Source organism: Lottia gigantea, assembly GCF_000327385.1.
Source record: "Lottia gigantea unplaced genomic scaffold LOTGIsca_19, whole genome shotgun sequence".
Classification (NCBI taxonomy): domain Eukaryota; kingdom Metazoa; phylum Mollusca; class Gastropoda; family Lottiidae; genus Lottia; species Lottia gigantea.
The window spans coordinates 1201595-1221357 of record NW_008708358.1 but is presented as its reverse complement, the minus strand read 5'-3'; the positions used below and the strand labels follow the sequence as shown (position 1 = coordinate 1221357).

Sequence of the window (19763 nt, the reverse complement as noted above, 5' to 3'; positions counted from 1 at the left end):
GAACTCTAACACCCGAATGAATATAAATACTTTAGAATTGGTGAGATCTCTTCTAACGTCATGCGTCTAAAGTTAAAATTGTCCACCACAATTTCACTTCCGGTTTCTGAAACAGTTTTGATGTGACTGGACAACACATCACTTCCGCTTTCCTTTAAGGTGGAAGTTCTGATAATATTAGTCTATGATCGGTTGAAGTTGAAATTTCAGGGTCCTAATCCTTCAAGTCCACATAAACTATTTCCGTCGTCTGCGTTATCGTCTTCGCCGTCTGAAGGGATATCTTCCATGTCTTCTGCTTGTTCTTGCTTCTTTTTGGCGGTAGCCATTTCTGCTGCGTGACGTTTTCTCCATTTTGTTCGTCTGTTCTGGAACCAAACCTGAAGAGAGAAAGAATAATTCCATATTAAGAGAGGGAATAAATAATCTATAGATTAAAACCATGACTCTTATGATTCTTGTAAAATAACTTAGGCTAATGAATAGTCAAGCAGATGCAAATGCCGGAAGTTGATTAAACTACATAATAACATGCATTAAGACACGATACGTCCCTCCCAGTTTGAGTCGTCAATTTCAGCAGCCATACTAACGTATAGGAATCAAAGAACAAATTCCTGATTGTCTGCTAATAGTTTCAGATAAACTTCAGTTTAGTAGAATGTTTTGTGAGTAAAATTTAAGTAGTCTATAAAGCTAGTTTGGTTGTTTATTATAATAACATATAATATCAGTCAGTGACTATCATATATAACACCCTTACATCTGATAGCAGAGTATTCTATTTTAACACCGACATACAGACAACTGGAACACTATAAATTATCATCAGCCCTTTGTCTTTTACCTTGTCTCTCAATTATTCTAACCTAAATGATATTTATTTAGTGATTTTACAGACTTGACGAAATATTTGTAGAACTAATGCGAGGGAAAGTGCACGTGATGTTTCCCTCCACTTGGGTGTTCCTGAAAATACTTTCTGAACGATGGAAGATTGCATAAGAAACAGGCGTTGAAAAGACATTATTGTAGTCTCGATTATTAACTTATTTTTTCGAAGCTAACGCGATGAGTTCATTTTTATGCAACGTCTTTACTATGTCGTAAGATAACCCAATCAGTGTTTTAAAAGGAAGTTGTTATCAACCTTCAACAAATATTCGAGGAAGAGATCAAGGGAGATTTTTAAAAGCTGTTTATGTTTTGTATTTTTGATAAATGTCTATCACTTGTAAACATTTGATAATAGTAATGCAATGAAATGGAATAATGGCGATATTTAAACTGTTTACGTTAAGTAATTGCGTTTTATATAAATGATACAATTTATTCAATTACCAAATGGCCACTTTGAAACGTTTAATTGAATAATTATATTCACTCAAAGATAGAATATAGTGAGCAATTTAGCAAATTAAAAAAAACATGCCAGAATCTTAACAATATTATATTAAAAAAAAATATTTTTGCAAACTTTTCTGTGGAAAGGTCTTGGGTTGAACAAATATTTTATGTGTCGATATCTACAAATTTACAACAAAAACTCGTCAAAAATCCCAACTATACAATCAAACTATTTATTCTACCAAACAATAGACCAATAAAATTTTAATTTGTTTTGAAAATAGTCATTAATATTATTAATGTGTTAGAAAATTCTCTAGTTTAGTTTTAATGTCCATTATTATTAACAATCCTTAGAAACAAACAAACTTCACCGCGATAACTTGTTACAAATATTTCGTTTGAAGTCTGTTTTAAGTTAAAGTTAGTTTATAGGATTGTAAGTCTTGTTAATAGAAAATAAAACACTGGGTCGCTGTATTAAAATTTATTAATTGTCTTTTTATTTCATTACTAATAGTTTTAATATTCATACGCGTGCTGAACTTATAAGGTATCCTTTATAGCGTTTTTAACTTAAAGAAAGTGGCTTACATTTGCTACCGAGGATAATAGGCTATATACAGTATCTTTAAGTTGTTTCAATCTGATCAACGGTTTAAGAAATATAATCTATATGGAAAAAATTTCCACACTCATTTCTATGAATAGAAATTATTTTTTTCTCTCCAAAATTTCAAATATTATTTCCATTATTTCCAGCACCAAGTGAATCCAGAAAACAGTGCCCGTGGAATCGGGGGTTATTCTTGCCTTGAGGGTGGATATAAGATTTTATTTTTAATTTGAAAAGTAACCTCGTCAACTGGTCAAACGAGTTATAAATAAATTAATTCTGAAATAATTTAATATGAAAATAAATAACTATATTAATATCATATTTAATATTTATGATTGAAGTAGGCGCCAAATGTAGGACCTTTATCCTTAGCTATTTGTACCTTTAATTAGTGAATAATAATTTTATACTCGTACTGACCTAGTCACTCTAGACTCAATTAAAAACTTGACTATAACTCTACTCGACTTCTATTTATAAACAAAAAATATTCAATTCTAGACAATAAAAGGTGTGATCTTAATTTGACCTGGCTTTCATTTTACTCATTTGTTTTTGATAAGATATATTTATTGATATAGAAACATTAGACCTCACATAAGCAAAACTAATAATTTCTGAATATATATTTATGTGTTATCTAGGTGAATATGTTCATTATATTACTGTAGGTAATTAAAATTCAGTAAGGCAAAGGATTAAGCTAATTATAGACAGGTTTAAAAGCAGAATAGGGCTGTCTGAAAATAGCATAGGGTGGAACTCGGAGTAACAACATATTTTACTTCTATAATAGTGTCGCCTTATTTTTTCCGTACGTCTTCAAATTGACATTCACAAATGTATTAATTAGGATTAAAAAATATAGCCAATTGTCTGCAAGTCATATATAAAAAACCCCAAAAGTTTCAAGCCAAATTGCAGTATACCAAAAAGTGTTTCGGAAGAATAAACATCCCTGATTCACCACCGACATTAGACACGTCGATATCTGTATGATATCAGTATTTTTCTAAAATCTATTTCAAATTTCAGTGGTTTTCATATCATTCATTACTAATACAAACACTTTCTTTATGATACAATAAAACATGGGGAACGGTGATGAGGCCACCCATTTAACTTGCGAATTGTCCATGAAATGATTTGTTTACTGTACTGATTGAAACGACATGAAAGATCATTGAAACTAATGAAAATAACGATTTCACCAATCGACACAAATTGATCAGCAGAGCTCGACAAATTAATCTGTACATTTATTAGATTTAATCAGAATGGTAAATACAGTTAATTCTAAGTTATTGACGGCACACATGGCATCAAGAATGGTAGGAGAGATCCCTTCTAAAGCATTAAACTTATTTAAATATTATCTCTGATAAATTTGGAGTGATGGTTTGACAAATTAACACCAACTCTTTTCAAATTGAAAACAATATAATGATAGCATTATATTTACTTTAAAGCTTCACTTCAGTCGATTTGGCTTTAATTAATATTCTAAAAGTGGTGATAGTTAATGGCGGACAACAGATTTATGGTAAAGTTTTGACAGGTTGAATGGAATTAAGTGTTTCTACTAAATTTCAATAATTTGGAAACAATAGAGAATAATATGAAGTCGTTATCATGTCAACTATTACTTGAAAATCGTGGGAGAAATATTCTCTATTAATAAAATCATTATAGGATAGGCTAGAACTAATTATATTACAAAGAATGAAATGTGTGGTAGGTCTATAACTAAAAATTACAAGCCTAATTCCAAGACATGTTTGAAATAAAATTATTTGTAAAATTATAGAGTTTATTATGACATATTTCCACTCATTGTATATATCGATTCATATTATTTTTCTTTTTATTATTTTTTTTAATGTTTAAAATACAAAGTATGAACGGAAAACACCAATTTTAACATGCTAATTGTCATAGTTAATGTTTAAAGTCCTTATTTCATCAAGAAATGTCTTCAAGAATAATCATATCCAGAATATAAATTGTCTTCAAATATTTTGTGAATGGGAAAAATTCAATCATGAGATAAAATTCCTTGTTAGTTATTTATTTATAAATTATATGTAATATAATATATAAACCATAGACTGATAGAAACACACCCAATAATATCTGTTAGCCACAATAGAGGCTGGACATAGTACATAGAGCTTACATAAATGACGAGTTAACGTACAGACTAGCCAAGTTAATTGACCAGAATATCTTATTCATATAGGAGAATTTTGAACCAATTACATGGGTCATGGAATTCATGTATTTATATTTTCTTATTCATAAAAACCGTACAAATGTTTTATTTTTCGTCTATATTCTGTGTTTTATATTCATTTTATACCTACTTTATGGTCGAAGATATGAGATTTTCACCCATAAACAAGTTCATTATTTTTCTTCAAAACATCATATTTCCCCTCTTTTAATTGCTCTGATATTTCGTGTCAGATTTTTTTTTTTTTTTTCATTTTTTTTTCGTTTCGGAATATATCTTACATCATTTAACAAGAGTTATATTTTCAAAACACAAACTTTACTGCATGCCATAATTTCATATTATAATGAAAACAAATTGAAATTTCTTAAAAATATTCCTGATTTGAAAATCTGATAACAGTAACGAATTTAAAAAAAAAATTAAAAAAAAGATTCTAACAATATTTTTTCAGTCAAGGGAAATAATCCTGAAAGTTTTCATGAAATAAATCATTTGTTTTATTTTTAAAAATGATACTATAAAAATAGTTGGATAATTTGTGTGAGTGAATAATTTAATCATTGTACCAGTTCGCGGAGAATTGGTAACAAATTAAGATGGATATGAATATTTTTAATATTAGTTAAATAAAAGTTCTTACCATAATCATTAGTAAAACTGATCTGAATATGTATATCTTAATAAATACACCGAATGATCAATATTAGCATTGTAAATATATAGTTAATATATATTTTATTTCTGAGATATATTTGTCATAAATTCCGCTATTATTATTATTATTATTACTATTCGCAGTATTCTCGCTGTATTATCTTGTTAGTCATTGATTGATGACATATCATTTCTATATTGAGGCCAATCTATTTTTTTAAACAATAAAAACAGCGCAGAGAATTCGTTGATGTTCAGTTTATGCCAATTCCATATCCCATAAAATATGTAAATATATTTTAATGGTTACTGCCGTGATATATCACTCTTAATACACAGTAAATACTCTTTTATGAACAATAAAATGTCATGTGACCTAATCTAAATATTATTCATTAAGAAATATATGTAAGTTTATTACAAGACTTTGACACCATTATGATTCCAATTCACTTCAGAAATTCTGGATCTACCGCACTTGCTGATAAATCTGGTAAAAACACCATTGTATAAACAGTAAGAACACCAGTGTATTTAGACAAGATTGGCAAACATTTGTTAAAATCATTTCAACTTTTCTATCTATTTATTTAATATACAGATAAAGTTTAGTTTGTGTGTTAAGTTAGGGTAATAAATGGCAAGCCAAGCGAAGCTATGTATGGTAGAATCTTTTTTAACATGAGATTCAATGTTTATATTTTGTCACAAGACGACCAACCGCAAATAAAAGTGACACATAAACGAGGCAGTTAAGTCTGACACTGGTCTAGTCCCAATAGTTCTAGCATGTTGCGTCTATTTTGAAGTCATAGTCAAAGAAGGTGCAATCATGGCATGTACAAATATTTCTAGGTGAAACCAAAATTCAAAACCCCCAAGCGCTAATCATTACAAACCAGTATTTCATGACTGCAATAATAGAAAACATGTTTAAATAATTGTTTAAAATGAATCGAAACCAGAAAGAAAACTATTAACAGAATCAGTTCAAGGCGATGATTAACTATTTTAAAGGTATCAAAGAAGTTAAATACATGAGCACCCCCAAGATACATAATTTTGAACATGAACGTTTCAAGTTATAAGGGAAGTATTTGAATACGTCATGGGCACGGGTTTTACCATAAAGATTTTGGGAAATATCAAGCACCGAATAACTGCTGAAACAAAGTTGTAATAAGCTATTGTAAGACAATAGACTACTCTACAAGACATTGATTGGTAGGAGTAACCTGAATACATATGTACATAGTCAGGAATGCAACAAGGGTGGTCTGAGTATCAGTGTATAAATTTATGGTATGATGAGAATATGATTACAGACGGCAGAATGAAAATACAAAACAGTTATATACCTCTGGTATTCCACTCATACATAATACAGACCAACTTCTGTACACGTACATTTTTAAATACCGTATATACCCTTATAATGACTGACTTACACTTACAAATAACGTATTCTCCCCCGACAGACTAACGTCCAGGTACATCTTGATTTACCGTACCCCCATAATGACTTACTTATCCACACAAGTACCCTGTTTTTGAGAATACACCGTGATGCACGTACCCACATTCTCAGATACCGTATACACCTATATGTACACATGTGGGAATTCCCGTACATGTAACGTATTTACTGTTATAACTAACGTGGAAAGATTATCGCGTTTCCTTTCACACAAATAGACTGGATTTTTTGCACTTAAAACAAACGTACAAAATTGCACATTTTCAAAAGTTATGATCCCACAACGTTTTTTAAAGTGACTACGGTTTACTTTTGTTTAAATCAGATGGCACCTAGAATGCAAGATGGCTGCTATTTAGTGTTGTTGTTTGCTGCAATCGAATCATAAATCAAGCCTTTGTAAACTTGGAGGGCAGAATGAGATTTTCAAGACAAACAAGATGGTGTAAAACCATGCAACACCAAACACATTATAAATCATTCTTGTGTCACCTCTCACCCATCAACCTGGCTCAAATATGTAAGAAATATGCAAGAAATATGTGTTTGATGACTTTGAAGAACGTAAGAAGAAGATATTTGGAGAAGTTTGGGGTTCCTGGAGTCAATAAATCTTCTATTAACTGTGTAACCAGACCCAGATCTCTACTCTGTTTAAAACTGACCGACCTGGATTCTGGTGGTAAATACTGATGAGAACCTTATCCTCCTATAATATTGACGAAATTAGAATTTGAAAGATTAAAATTGGTTATAATTGGCTTGCAACAGTGAAGAAACTGATGTTTAAGGGCACAAAGACAAAAAGGTTCATTTTTATATAATATTCAGTCTGTTTAGAATTTGAAATTGATGATTTAAATACTTTCGCTGGTTATTGGTTAATTGTTTTCTAAGCTTTCAAGCTTCTGATGGATCATCAAAAAACTTAACGAAGACGACAGCAGTGTGTTTACCAAAGACAGAAACATTTGATTGGAATTGCAACTGGTTATCTTCATCAAAATCAACAGGCTATGAACTGGGGTATAAACCATTTCTCTGAGAACCACAGAGATGCTGAGTATGGACCACGGTTGTTTGACAGACCACACAACCAACTGGATGTGCTTGGTATGTTATAATATCAACACTAAATCATACAATACATATACAATACTTGTTGATATTGCCGTTAATTATATCTGGAAAACTCATTACCAATTCCTTCAATGTGAACAACCCAGATAGTGAAATAAAGTTATCATGATATATAACCCAATGTCTTTGACAGTTAAAGAAAACAAATAGACCAATACTTATGTAAACGATGTTGAAATTTGGAAGTTCAAGATGGTAACCCATGTTCAATTCACTTCATTAAAATTGGAGATAGCTAGGTTTTTATCCATTATGAATGAACTACGAAGGATTTGACATGATATTTGTACACACCATTCCAGTTTATCATTACCTTCTAGCAGTGCTTGCTTGGAACTGGAAACCAGGTGGCCTGCTCAACCAACCGTTTCAAATTCGATATTACATAACGTATAGTTCTTTTTTATCAGTATAAGTAAAGAAATCAATTATAAATAAAACACAATATTGCATCTGGTCCCTTGATGATTTCTCCTCTGTACTTTTCAAAATTTATTTTAAAGGAACCCAGCTTTAATTTTGAATGATGGCAATCTTGTATTAGTCTCAACGTACATGTGGTTTTATGAAACCAGTTTAAAGTTAACATTAACGATAATCTGGTAGCTATGTTATTTTCGGTGTTAACTTATTTCAAATCGATCTGTGTTAATTGGGAAAAAGGGGGTGTTAAAATCTGAATCAGTGAAACACATTGGAACGATTTTTCACACGCACCATTCCATGAAAATCTCAGAAAAGGGCATTTGAAAACTAAGCCACAACCTAAAAAATTTACAAAATACATGTAGAACTAAAAAAAAATACTTAAACTTTCAAAAATATTCGAAGGGCAGTTCTTTCGCCTTTAATGTCTTACTTCCTATAGAAGGTAGAAACCAATGTGGATCAAAACTAGTAAGCATTAATCATTGCCACAGTCTATAGTTCTTAATAAACCCTACAACGACGCTAGTTATAGCCGAAAGAGAAATCAAAACAATTAAAGTAAGCAGTAAACAACTAGGCTATATGAAGAAATCTTAATGGCTATAAGTTGGAATCAATATGAAAATAGGATCACGAGAGAAATAGTTGAGATATTTTATCATCGTCTTTAAGAGAATAAATCATATTATAACCCGATAATAATAACATTAAGTCTTATTTATTACCCTTAATAGTCGCTTTAACTCCATACTTGATTCCAACATCGGACTAAAAGCAAGAAATATGAATAAGGAAAATGATGCTATAAATTGAGTAGCCACTTCTCTAAACGACCAACTAATTGAGTTATCAACAAAAACAAACTCCAGTCATCAAAGCCAGATAAATTATATTCAACGTAACCTTTACGTTCCTCGCACCACGTGGCACCGAGATTAAAAAGCCTGGGTTCCTTTCAGCGCGAGCAAGCCTTGAGACGATTTTGACAGCTGAGTAGAATGCACGAGCGCACGAACGTTTGCTCATGTCACTTCTAGCCAATGTGGCATGAAAAGATGCGTAAAATTTGACGAAATTAAATTTTATGATCAAGAAAATGAAATTAATATGAAAGCGATATAAAATTTCATTAACAAGAAAAGGATAGGGTGAGAAAACAAGCAATGAAGCAATGATCGTTAAATCTCGTCAAAATTCTCGTATCAAACTGTCATGGCGGTAAATCGCTTGAGAAATAAACAATACGCTTCATCGAATACGACTTAACGAACAACCTGCTAACTTCACATCATTGACCATCGTCAGTCATAAAACTTCAACTTTAGTTCCCGTGAATATCGGTCGTTTGGGGCCAGTTGATTATCAACTTAGGCTACACGCTCATTCTGTTACAAAATTAATATTGATTTAAATGTTCCATACCAGATGTAAGATCAAACAATCTGAAAAATCATCATTTGAACGAAAACTGAATTTTAACTATGAATTGCTTTTTGCATTATATTACAAACAATATTGAACGCAAAGAGATCAATTAAGGCAACCGGAAGTGATGCCATTTTGTTTTGTTAAAGAGTATCGACAAGTGGCTCCACCTACTTAAGAGATTGAAAATTGATAATAAGTTAAATTGAAATAAAGGAATCACGAATCATTAAGCTAAACAGTTGGACTTTGTAACAATATCATTCTCTACTTGACTTGGTATGGCTACTTAAAGTACATCACTCAGTTGCCACAAGATAGCGCTTATACCACACCTTATCAGCTTTTGATGTTGCCGCCTATCTCAGGTGTAATGAGGGTGCGGTTACGACGTACGATTCGTACAGAATCAACAAGTGTAAACCGTTTATTTCATAGAAATAACAGTGAATGATTTTGGAGTAGCGGAAAATCCGAAATAAAACGTCCATTATGAAAAGGTACTGGAGCTTTATTGTGATAGAAAATTGAGAAAATAAGGAAACATCTTGAAAGTTTGTGAAAGGTTAACCGATCCTTTTAAAATTATTAAGGGCCCAGGGATGATCAAATAACCACGAGTTTTATTACAATAATCCTATCAAAAGTTGAGTTATAACCCATGAAAAATATTGAAATATATACAGCTGATTGAGCCTAATGAACTTGTAAAACCACAAAAGGTCAAAACCTTTCATATAAAAATCAATAAGCTTTTTAATGCCATTATTCGCTAATAAATCTTAAAAATAAAAACCACTCCTTCCATTTTGTTGGAGAAAAGCTACACAGATCGAACATTCGTGCATATATAATGATCACAAGAATTCAAGTAATTCTTCAAAAATAAGCACAATTATATATTGAACAATGTGACCAAATAATCTTTATGAATGTCTATGCGCAGATCTTGCAGGTGTTCCGGAAGCATAAGAATATATACCAATCCTTATACAGGGCAATGTGTGAATATCGAACTTCTGACTTAACTTAAATAAAATCCAGATTTTAAGAAATACAGTAATTTGAATGGATGATCAAACTAAATTTAAAAATCAATTTTAGTGATTGACCAATCAGATGACTGGAACACTAAAATCTTATGTTAAGTTTACGAGGATAAGGCCCCAGGTCTCAACTATTCAAATGAAGTAACAAATTCCAAGTTTTTGCAGTAGGAAACACGAGGTATGCATCTTCAAACTTCAAATTCCCCGAAGACAAATAAAATTGTAATAAAAAAGGATGAAACAATTTGCGATTAAATGCGATATTTATATAAGTTAAGAACAAAGAATAAAGAATTGTAAGATAGGGTCTAAAATACAAGATTATAACGAGAACAAGATGAGTTAGAATAAGTCTAGAGGTCGTTCTATTTGTTTATTTTCACGACGAGGATCATCACAGACAATTTTAAACACGTTCTATTTACCCGTCTATTAACTTCCTCTCCAAAGATATCTGCCATTTGCTGAGAGGAAATTGAACAGAGTTGGAAATCATCATCTCGACTTTTCAAAGAGCCTGAAAGTGCTTCCAGATTTGGTGCCAGTATATATTATGCTTGCCAATATATGAAGACGTGTATACATGCTATTCTTCTCGAGTAGTTAAGAGATTTTGATTACTTTTATCCTAAATAATGAGGGGTTTTATTGAGGTATTGTATATATTATTTTGATGTAAATGGACGAGAAACAAAATTAATTTCCAATCACCAACATTGTCTTTAGATTCTCTAACAGCTTCTTATAACGGTTCATTTATTTATTTATTCTTGTTTATTTACATTTCTTATATAAATCTTCTTGTAAATTTCTACGCCTTTAATAATATTTCGTTTCATGTTTAACATGATTTGTGCATATTCAGAAGTCGAGTTAAGGTCATGAAACGAAAATAGGTTTGAATTTGAATAATTCTGTATAACACGATCTTATAGATTGCCGCTGTCACGTATACGTTATTTAGTGTGATTTTATGCTGCGCTTTGTTTTTGTTTTTTTAATTTTTCGATAGATACGAACGAATTGAAAACGTTTTGTTAATTTTTTTGTTTTTGAAAAAGAATATCAAACAAATAAGATAAAAAGTCAACGAAGTGAGAATTGACCGCGACACAAAATGGTCAAATCTTTCGTTTCGTTACCTTTCAAACGAGACAAAATTTTCATCTTCAAAGAAAGAAGGACGTCGAGTTGTTGTTGAACGACGGGGGTCTCTAGATGTTTTATAAAAAGTGTTGAACTACAAAATACGTTTGATTAAAGCGAGAATGTAGAGTCAGGTAGCCAACTAACTTAGTGAAAACATTGACAGTTGACTTTAATTATGATATATTAAATCTTCCAGTTGAATTACATCTCAAATATCCCATTCTTGTCAGCAGTTCATTTCTCGCTCGTTTTCATTCAAGTTTGTCGTGTTCCGGTCCGAGTGACCAACCTCGTTAACGACTGACACAAATCTCCACATGGTTTTTAATCACAAAACGAAAATAATAATTTACATTAAATTTCCTTCCAAAGGATCTACTTCTATCCATTACTCACACTTCAAATCCCGGTCTAATAAAAATTATGGTTTTAATTCAAAATATTTATGGTAAATTTCGTTTTCTTATTATGATGCTAAAATTTTAATAAAACCAGTTTTATGTGGGCGACTAGCGTGTGATTTCTGTAGAGGTTTGTCGAGTTTTAGAGTCATTTATCAAGCTCATAATTTGAAGACTTCTTTTGTCCTCTGATAATGTCATAAAATGCTGTAATGGTTGTAAAATTAGTTCAGAACCAACATATGTTAGCCAGGGTGGTTTTATGAGACCTTTATTATTCACTTTATTCGTAAACGACTTTTATATTACAAAACCGAAATACTAGTTTTAATGGTACTAAAGATGCCAGAGGCCGAAAAATCTTTTATCAACGCTTGTAATTTTTGGGTTTCTTTTTCCCTCCGTAGGAAGTTTCAGAAATTAAGTTTTGCAATATTCAATGTCTACGTCACAAGTTAATTCGACGATTAATTTTCTTTTTGCTTCATCATCTTAAATTTACGTGCAGATATACATGATTCACGTTTAATTTAGCAGTGGCTATGTGCAAGTAAAAAATGAATGGCCATTGTTAATAAGTAAATTACTATGAATACGCTCCTGTTTATCATTAAATAAATGAAAAATTATATTCAAATAGGCAATTTATTAACTTGTCGCTAAAATGAGACTCCCCATGGGGTATTTCCCGCTCAATTTAGGATGAATGCTCCTGATGAAATATCGAACAATAACGCGAGAGATTTCGGTAATTAAGGGAGTAGTTATTGAGGCGGAATAAGGTGACTATCTGGCCCCTAGTGAGATGTTACGCCAAAAGAATATCAGATAACTTCTCCCTGCTGTTTTCCCTGCCATTTTTCCACACAGAAACTCGCATAAAGTTTATCATATTGATAACTGATATACCTACTTAAAACATGAATAAAGTAACAAACAATGGGTTTATGAAATTAAATTTGCCTTCTTTTTGATCTACACGATATTTTGTACGAAGCCAGGACAAAAAGAACGAAACGAAATATATCTGTTCTGTTGACATTCTGACACGATTGTTCTATGTTTAAAAATTAGTACTTATTATTTATTCATAGATTATTAAATCTCTTAAATATTTGAAGTCGATCATTCAGAAAATATGTCATTTTAATTTAGTCGGGTTTGTTTCAGAGATCAAAAACTATAACCCTGCCGACAATATGAAAATCACATAAAAATATTCAAATTTATTTAAATTAAGATTTATATGAAAATTCATGAATACATAATCTAAATACACGTGCGTCTTAATTTATGAGATTATGCAATTATTATAAATTGACGTTTGCACGTGCATGCGTTCATCAATCATGGTGAAAGATAGTTTCTTGTAATTTCGGTGAGAGTAGCTTGCGTGCTTGAAAAGAAATTTAATCCAAAATTTGTACGTACCTTAACTTGACTTTCTGACATGCCTAATGCATAGGCTAATCTGGCTCTTTCTGGACCTGCTAAGTATTTTGTCTGTTCAAATGTTTTTTCCAGGGCGAATATTTGTTGACCAGAAAATGTGGGTCTCGTGTGTTTCTTTTTACCGTCTTTATCGACCACCATTGAACTCTGGGTTGCTGCAAAACGTGCACAGGAACCTATTAATGAAACGAAAAATTGTTCTAAAAAAAGGGGGCATCCAAATTGAAATTAATATACCATAACATAAAGTGCCTATAAATAGAAGTAACAAAATTAAAGTTCGTGTTTCGGTCCAAATGTTTCCAATACCTGAAGATACATGCTTTAAGAATGGAATTAGAAACAAACAGGGAAATTATAGAGGATTAGTTCTGTCTGATCGCTGGCTGTCCAAATAAAACCGGTGGGAATTCTGACTGACATGACAGTTGACGGTCTTGACACTTGGCATATTAGAAACAGTTTCCGCTCAGACCTTGACAACAGGGGTGGACAAATCGAAGTGTTTGGTGACAGTTCCATACGGCCTGTGGTTTTTTCTGATCATTTTTAAATCTCATCTGCAATTGATGCAATATGTGTTAAATTTTGCCATTTTTTATCTATAGAAGTTTTTAGGATTCAAAGGAATTATTGTGTAAGCAATTTCTTTGTAATCATGTTTTTATTTTCTGAATTTTCCAACGAGTATGTCCTTATATATGGTATTTGTATACCAGGTTCCAGACAAACACTTAACCTCCACTTACTATTAAGCTCAAGGATAACGTACATAATTGTACCAAATAAAAGTAATAAAAAGAATCAAAATACAATTAGCTGAATGCAGAATAAATAATATTAAGAAATATCGAGTTGAATTTCCTCATATTACTTTCCTAACACAACAATTAAATAGAAGCTAATATAATAAGCTGGTAAATATGGCCGCTACTTCCATTTTATTACGCTTACAAATCGCATTATACAGATACAAACAGCCTATAATTGATGACTTCGTCTCACCAATTGACGAGCGATTGAAGAAGAAAAGACGCTTTATTCAAACACTTTGTTGGCAACGAAATTCAAGGCCCATTCTCACAATACGATTAAGTCCGCTTGACAATTGTCAGTTGAGGATATGAGCTAATATTTTTGTTCTTTAACAATAGCTGCTGACAGCTTGTCATTCGCTTCGCCAAATTTAAACTGAATACTTTTGTCTCCGAGAAATTTCAAGCACGTCTTGATATAGAAATATCTGGAGGTCAGAGTCCGATTGTCCACACTGCACAAGAATGTCACCTGCTTTTTAAGTGGGTCATTCTTTTTAAATTTTCAAGAAATTGCCAGTGAGGATGGGTGATCATCTTTTTAATCTTTGGATATTAGAAAATTTTATCAAATTGCCAGTTAAGGAGATGGTTGTTCATCTTTAAAATCTTTAGATATTATAACAATTTTATTCTTTTCTAGAATCTGAATTTTCATTCTGTCAATATTTCGTTTCTATTTAGGAAAACCGATATTCAAGTCGATGTAAATGTGTACGTATGCCTTGAAAGCTATAATTATCGATTTATGTTAGAGCATACAAATGGTTAATGATAGAATATGGATACTATAATGCTATTAACACATCAATCGAGAGAACGATACCTCTTAATCTCTCTCATTTGTCAAATTTGTCAATTTTAATCGGTTTGGATTCAACGACCAACAACGTTTTCCGTTCAAATTCAGCAATAGAATCGAACCATTGTTGGCTATTTACAAGCATTTTAGTAAGAATATAGTCAAGAAATGGGATATTTAGCTTAATACTTATTTACAAAGATTAAGGTTAGATGCAGTGTAGGATAACTCTGGTATTGAATATACATATATTGTAAAATCAATACAATCTGCATGGCATATTATAACAGTATGGTTTCATGACGAAATGACATAATATTCTTGACAGAATATTCATTGCTTCATAGTGCAATTCTTTATCAATCTCTTTGTCACTTGTAACATTCTTAGGATTTTTTCCTTTTTTGTATGCAATGAAAGGAAAATATTGAAGCAACTTCGGGTATCCTAATATTTTAGTTGGGCAAATTTCAAACCAGTAAAAGAACGAAACGAAAATCTTGTTTTTTCTGTAGATTTCTTTCCTAAACCTTCAAGGAAATATTGAGACAACTGTGTATTACTATTTTTGGGGGTTAGATGAATTTTAAACCAGCTGTAAGACAAAACGAAACGAAAAATATTTCTTTTCTGAGGATGTCCATTTTTTCTAAACCTGCATCATTTTATAATAAAATTTTAGCACGTGTTCGCAATAAATTTAAAAAAATAAAGAATTAAAGAGAATTGTAAAACACCGACTGTTTGGGGGTTAACACGGTAAATTAATCAGGGACATTCTGTAAGAAGGGTTAAAACAAGAAGATCGGGGGTTGATGCACACCATTAATTTATAGCTAGTGTGAAATTGACAATGAAGAAATTATAAAATAGTAATGGATGAACAGAGATTTTAGAAGTTTTATGTCGGATTCAAAACGTCAAGGTGTGACACGTTTCACCTGGAAGCGGTAATGATCAAAGATCAAAAGATGCTAAGGTGAAGATGAAATTGAATTAACGATTCTAAACTGTGATAATCTGATTAGGGATGAATTAATTGATTAATTGTTTAATCTTATAAAGAGATAACTTTCTATGAAAGACCAGAAATATATTAACTTAAAGAGAATTTTATTTCCCAATACAATCTGAAGAAATATATAAATGATAAGGATTTTAAAATATGTTGGAAATAAAAAAAAGCGAAATCGACTCGTTTTCATTTAAGAATGAACAACGGAATAATTTGATTTGAATATTTAAGAAGCCTTGAAATAGTCATGTCATTCATGCAAAAATATATAACCATTTTCTCAACTAAAATTTAAAGAGCTATGTAGGAATATCAAGACCCATTCTGAGACTATAATGAACGAATCTATACACTCGAACTATATAAATAATCGTTTCTTTATACAAATTTTATTAGGTTTTATCATTCCACTTTTTTATTATTACCATTTATTGCGCATGCACCTGAGTATTTGAGTATTGAGAAGATAATCCCCTTGTCGATATATTGATTGTGCATCTAATTCTCTCGCAGTTTTCACTTTTATTATACCTTTAGAGTGGTTTTCAATTGAAAATTTTCCAACCACCTTATTCAATTAATCTAAACTTTGCGCTTCAGTTACGGTTATCTTAAAATATGGATCTTTATTATGGAAGTTTTATACATGAAAACGAAATAATTTTAAAGCCATTGTTGGATTGATGGAAAAGTCGTATTTTCTTGGCAATAAACTAATTAAATTAATGAAAAATGATAGAAATGAACTTGAAATGAAGGATTTGATAATGTTAAGATAAGAATGGGCGATTTCATTGACTAGTCCTGAACATGAAACGTGTTTATAAAAGGATAATTCAATAATTAATTCCATATATTTTCAGATTATCTTCAAAGACTTTTACGTCAACTACATCCTTGTACAGGGTAAAATTTATTGTACAAGATCGAATCAAAGGCGAAAGAATGGATGGATTAGCTAAATTCTTCTTATCGTAATTTGATTCGAATGGTATTGCAATCAGAACTTATGTAGAGCGAAATGTTCCTTTCTCAAATAATGCTTTAGTAATCCCAGACTAAATTTTTCGTATTTTAGCATGTACATTTTAAGAATATATTCTGATACGTTTAGAATATCTCAGCTATTCAGATGGTCGCACTTGTCCCAAGCTGAGGACAATGTAGTAATTGTGATTTGGTCCAACCTAAACCTACATTATGTGTGAATTATCAAATGTCTTTACAATTAGCATATTATTTGTAATATTTGATCTATAAACACAGACCAAGTTACCAGCAGGCAGATATTTGAAAACGGGCTTGGTTTGCCTTAGAAAATATGTTGATTCAATCATAAATACATGTGGTTGATAATTCATACTTTGCATTATGAAAATAGAAAATTCCCTGTACCCTAGCTGGAAGAAACACCATCAAACACGTGTTCAAGATTGATAACTCATCTAAACTCATTAAAATAATTTTGTTTATATTTTTAATGATGTAATTTACCCATAATCATTAGGCTTAATTACCTCGTTTTCACATTTAGTGTTTATATATCTATAACACGTGACATCTAAACCACTCTTCAATATTTTATCAAAGTTTATACGAAACTAAAATTTATTACTTTTGCAGCATTGGGGTTCAAATATTGTACACAACCGAATTTTGAAATTTTGTATACAAAATAATTGTGTACCCGACCGAAGTTTATAATTTTGTACGGGATCAAAATTAACAATTTTGTACGCAATCCTTTTGCAAGTTCGAATTGTGTTTCTTGTTTTTGGCATCTAATTGGGAACCAAGAATACATTTCTGCATCTTTTTTTAAAGTTTGAACAATGGTCTTGAAGGAAATAAACTGTTTGAATTTGTCAACAAGAAAGTTGACAACGATAACTACAAGGCTACCGTATCAGTTAATAGGAGAAATACGAAACGAATTAATTTGTCAGCAATAAACAATGGAGTATTTAATGGCAACAAGCCGGGAGTTAATGTTACATGCTGATGACCCCTGTAGTTTAGAGGCAGTTCGTGTTGTTTAGTTTAGTGTCTCTATCATCATTATCATTACTGGAAACTAATTGTTTACGTCACTATTTGATTCTGAAACTTACTTCAAGAATAAACGGGGTCTTAAATTTGGACTTTTTAAAGAATTCTGTTCTATTCTATTCTCCTTGCTTCAGAATCATGTTTGAATTCGATTGAATAGACACTTAATAGAATTTATTATTCATGTTTTTATGTATTTTAAGGGATCACAAAAAAAATTCTAGTTGTGTTTCCTTATAAACACTTATTAGATTTTTATCAAAACAAAATAACCGATTAGTCATAGGGAAAATCGCCTAATATGCAAAAGTTTTATTTTTGTATTTTCTTTCTTATTGTATCACTTTCTATCAAATAAGGAAAATTACTGTTAAAAATTGTGTATCGTTAAGGAAATCATTTTGAAAATTTTGTGATATTTAAGTGTGTGAAAAAATTGCATTGCAGATTTGACCACTTTAAAACATACTCTTTTTTTTATTATTAAATTATGATTTCTATTACATGTAGGTCTAATGTAATTTGGACTGCAAAGTATAATGTCAGGTTTGAGTCCATTGATGTTTGAATATCAAGTGAGGTCGATTTGCTTTTGATCCGTCAATTTTCAACTAAACATATCTTCACAATTTATAATAATAATAATAATAATATACGTTTTTTATCGTGCACCTTTCACATTTGTGTTCAAGTACACTCTACAAATCCTCACAATTTATGGCATAGGCCGACTCTTGGTTAATTTGCGATAAGATATTTTGTAAAAATAAAAGTTAGGAAAAACATAAATCTGTTGGACTATATAATTAGTTACCAATGCAAATTATAATTTTATAATAACCGGAATAAAGTGAACTAAGCAAAAATTTAAAATTGGGTCCAAAAAATATTTAAAATGTAAAGCTTAAGAAATTCAAAACAAAACACAAGAGAAAATAAAAATGTAGAAAATAATAAAACAGTGCATACCTGACTCGCCTTGTGGTCGCCACGGTTGAGGAAGAACACCAGGCCAGAATATAGGTTGTCTTCCAGGTAATTCGGCTATCTTTGGAAACTGAACTTGAGGACTAAGGTACATGCCAGCATTAAATCTAGGCATTCCCATACCGTTTAATGCTGCCCGTCGGTTTAAAATGTCTGTAATGCCGTGTGGCGTCGTTTGGGACGCTAACTGTTGCATATGTTTTAAGTTCTGTTCATATTCGGCACTCGACATTATCGACGACGATGCCGGGAATTTCATTTCTGTGAGATTATGTAAGGCTGCGAGTGGTGGACTGCTCAAAACAAATGTACTATTTCTCGAAGATGCCTCCATATTATTATTTAAAATATTGTTCATGGATGGGTTTCCCGACGGATAACCCGTGGCGTTTTCGTTCGAGCAGTAGTCCAACATGTTCGCAACGTCAAAATCACCCGCGTCCGTCAGCTTGAATTCTTTTACAGTTTCAGGCACCGTACAAAATTTTACTACAACGCTGTTTCAGATAGGAAAAAGGAAATATTTACGAATGTTCGTACACAATCCAAATGAAACACGATATATGTCACATGAATACGGTTTAAGTCCTGCACGGATATAAACAAGATAGTTTGAACTAATCAAGTCCGACACGAGAATATTACGGTTAAAGTCACACAAGAACTGTTCGTGGAATCTACACACAATAAAACCAATCCAATGACTTGACTTGTGTG

At 31.4% G+C, this 19763-nt stretch overlaps 1 protein-coding gene across 1 annotated transcript; it reads right to left on the bottom strand.

Moving 5' to 3' along the window:
* Nucleotides 1-206: 206 nt before the first annotated feature.
* LOTGIDRAFT_114513 (hypothetical protein) lies at nucleotides 207-19380 on the bottom strand (the record flags this gene model as incomplete). Its single annotated transcript, XM_009052745.1, has 3 exons — nucleotides 207-380; nucleotides 13358-13533; nucleotides 19029-19380. The coding sequence occupies 3 exons, from the start codon at nucleotides 19378-19380 to the stop codon at nucleotides 207-209; spliced, it is 702 nt and encodes a 233-aa protein (XP_009050993.1).
* Between the last annotated feature and the right edge of the window lie 383 nt (nucleotides 19381-19763).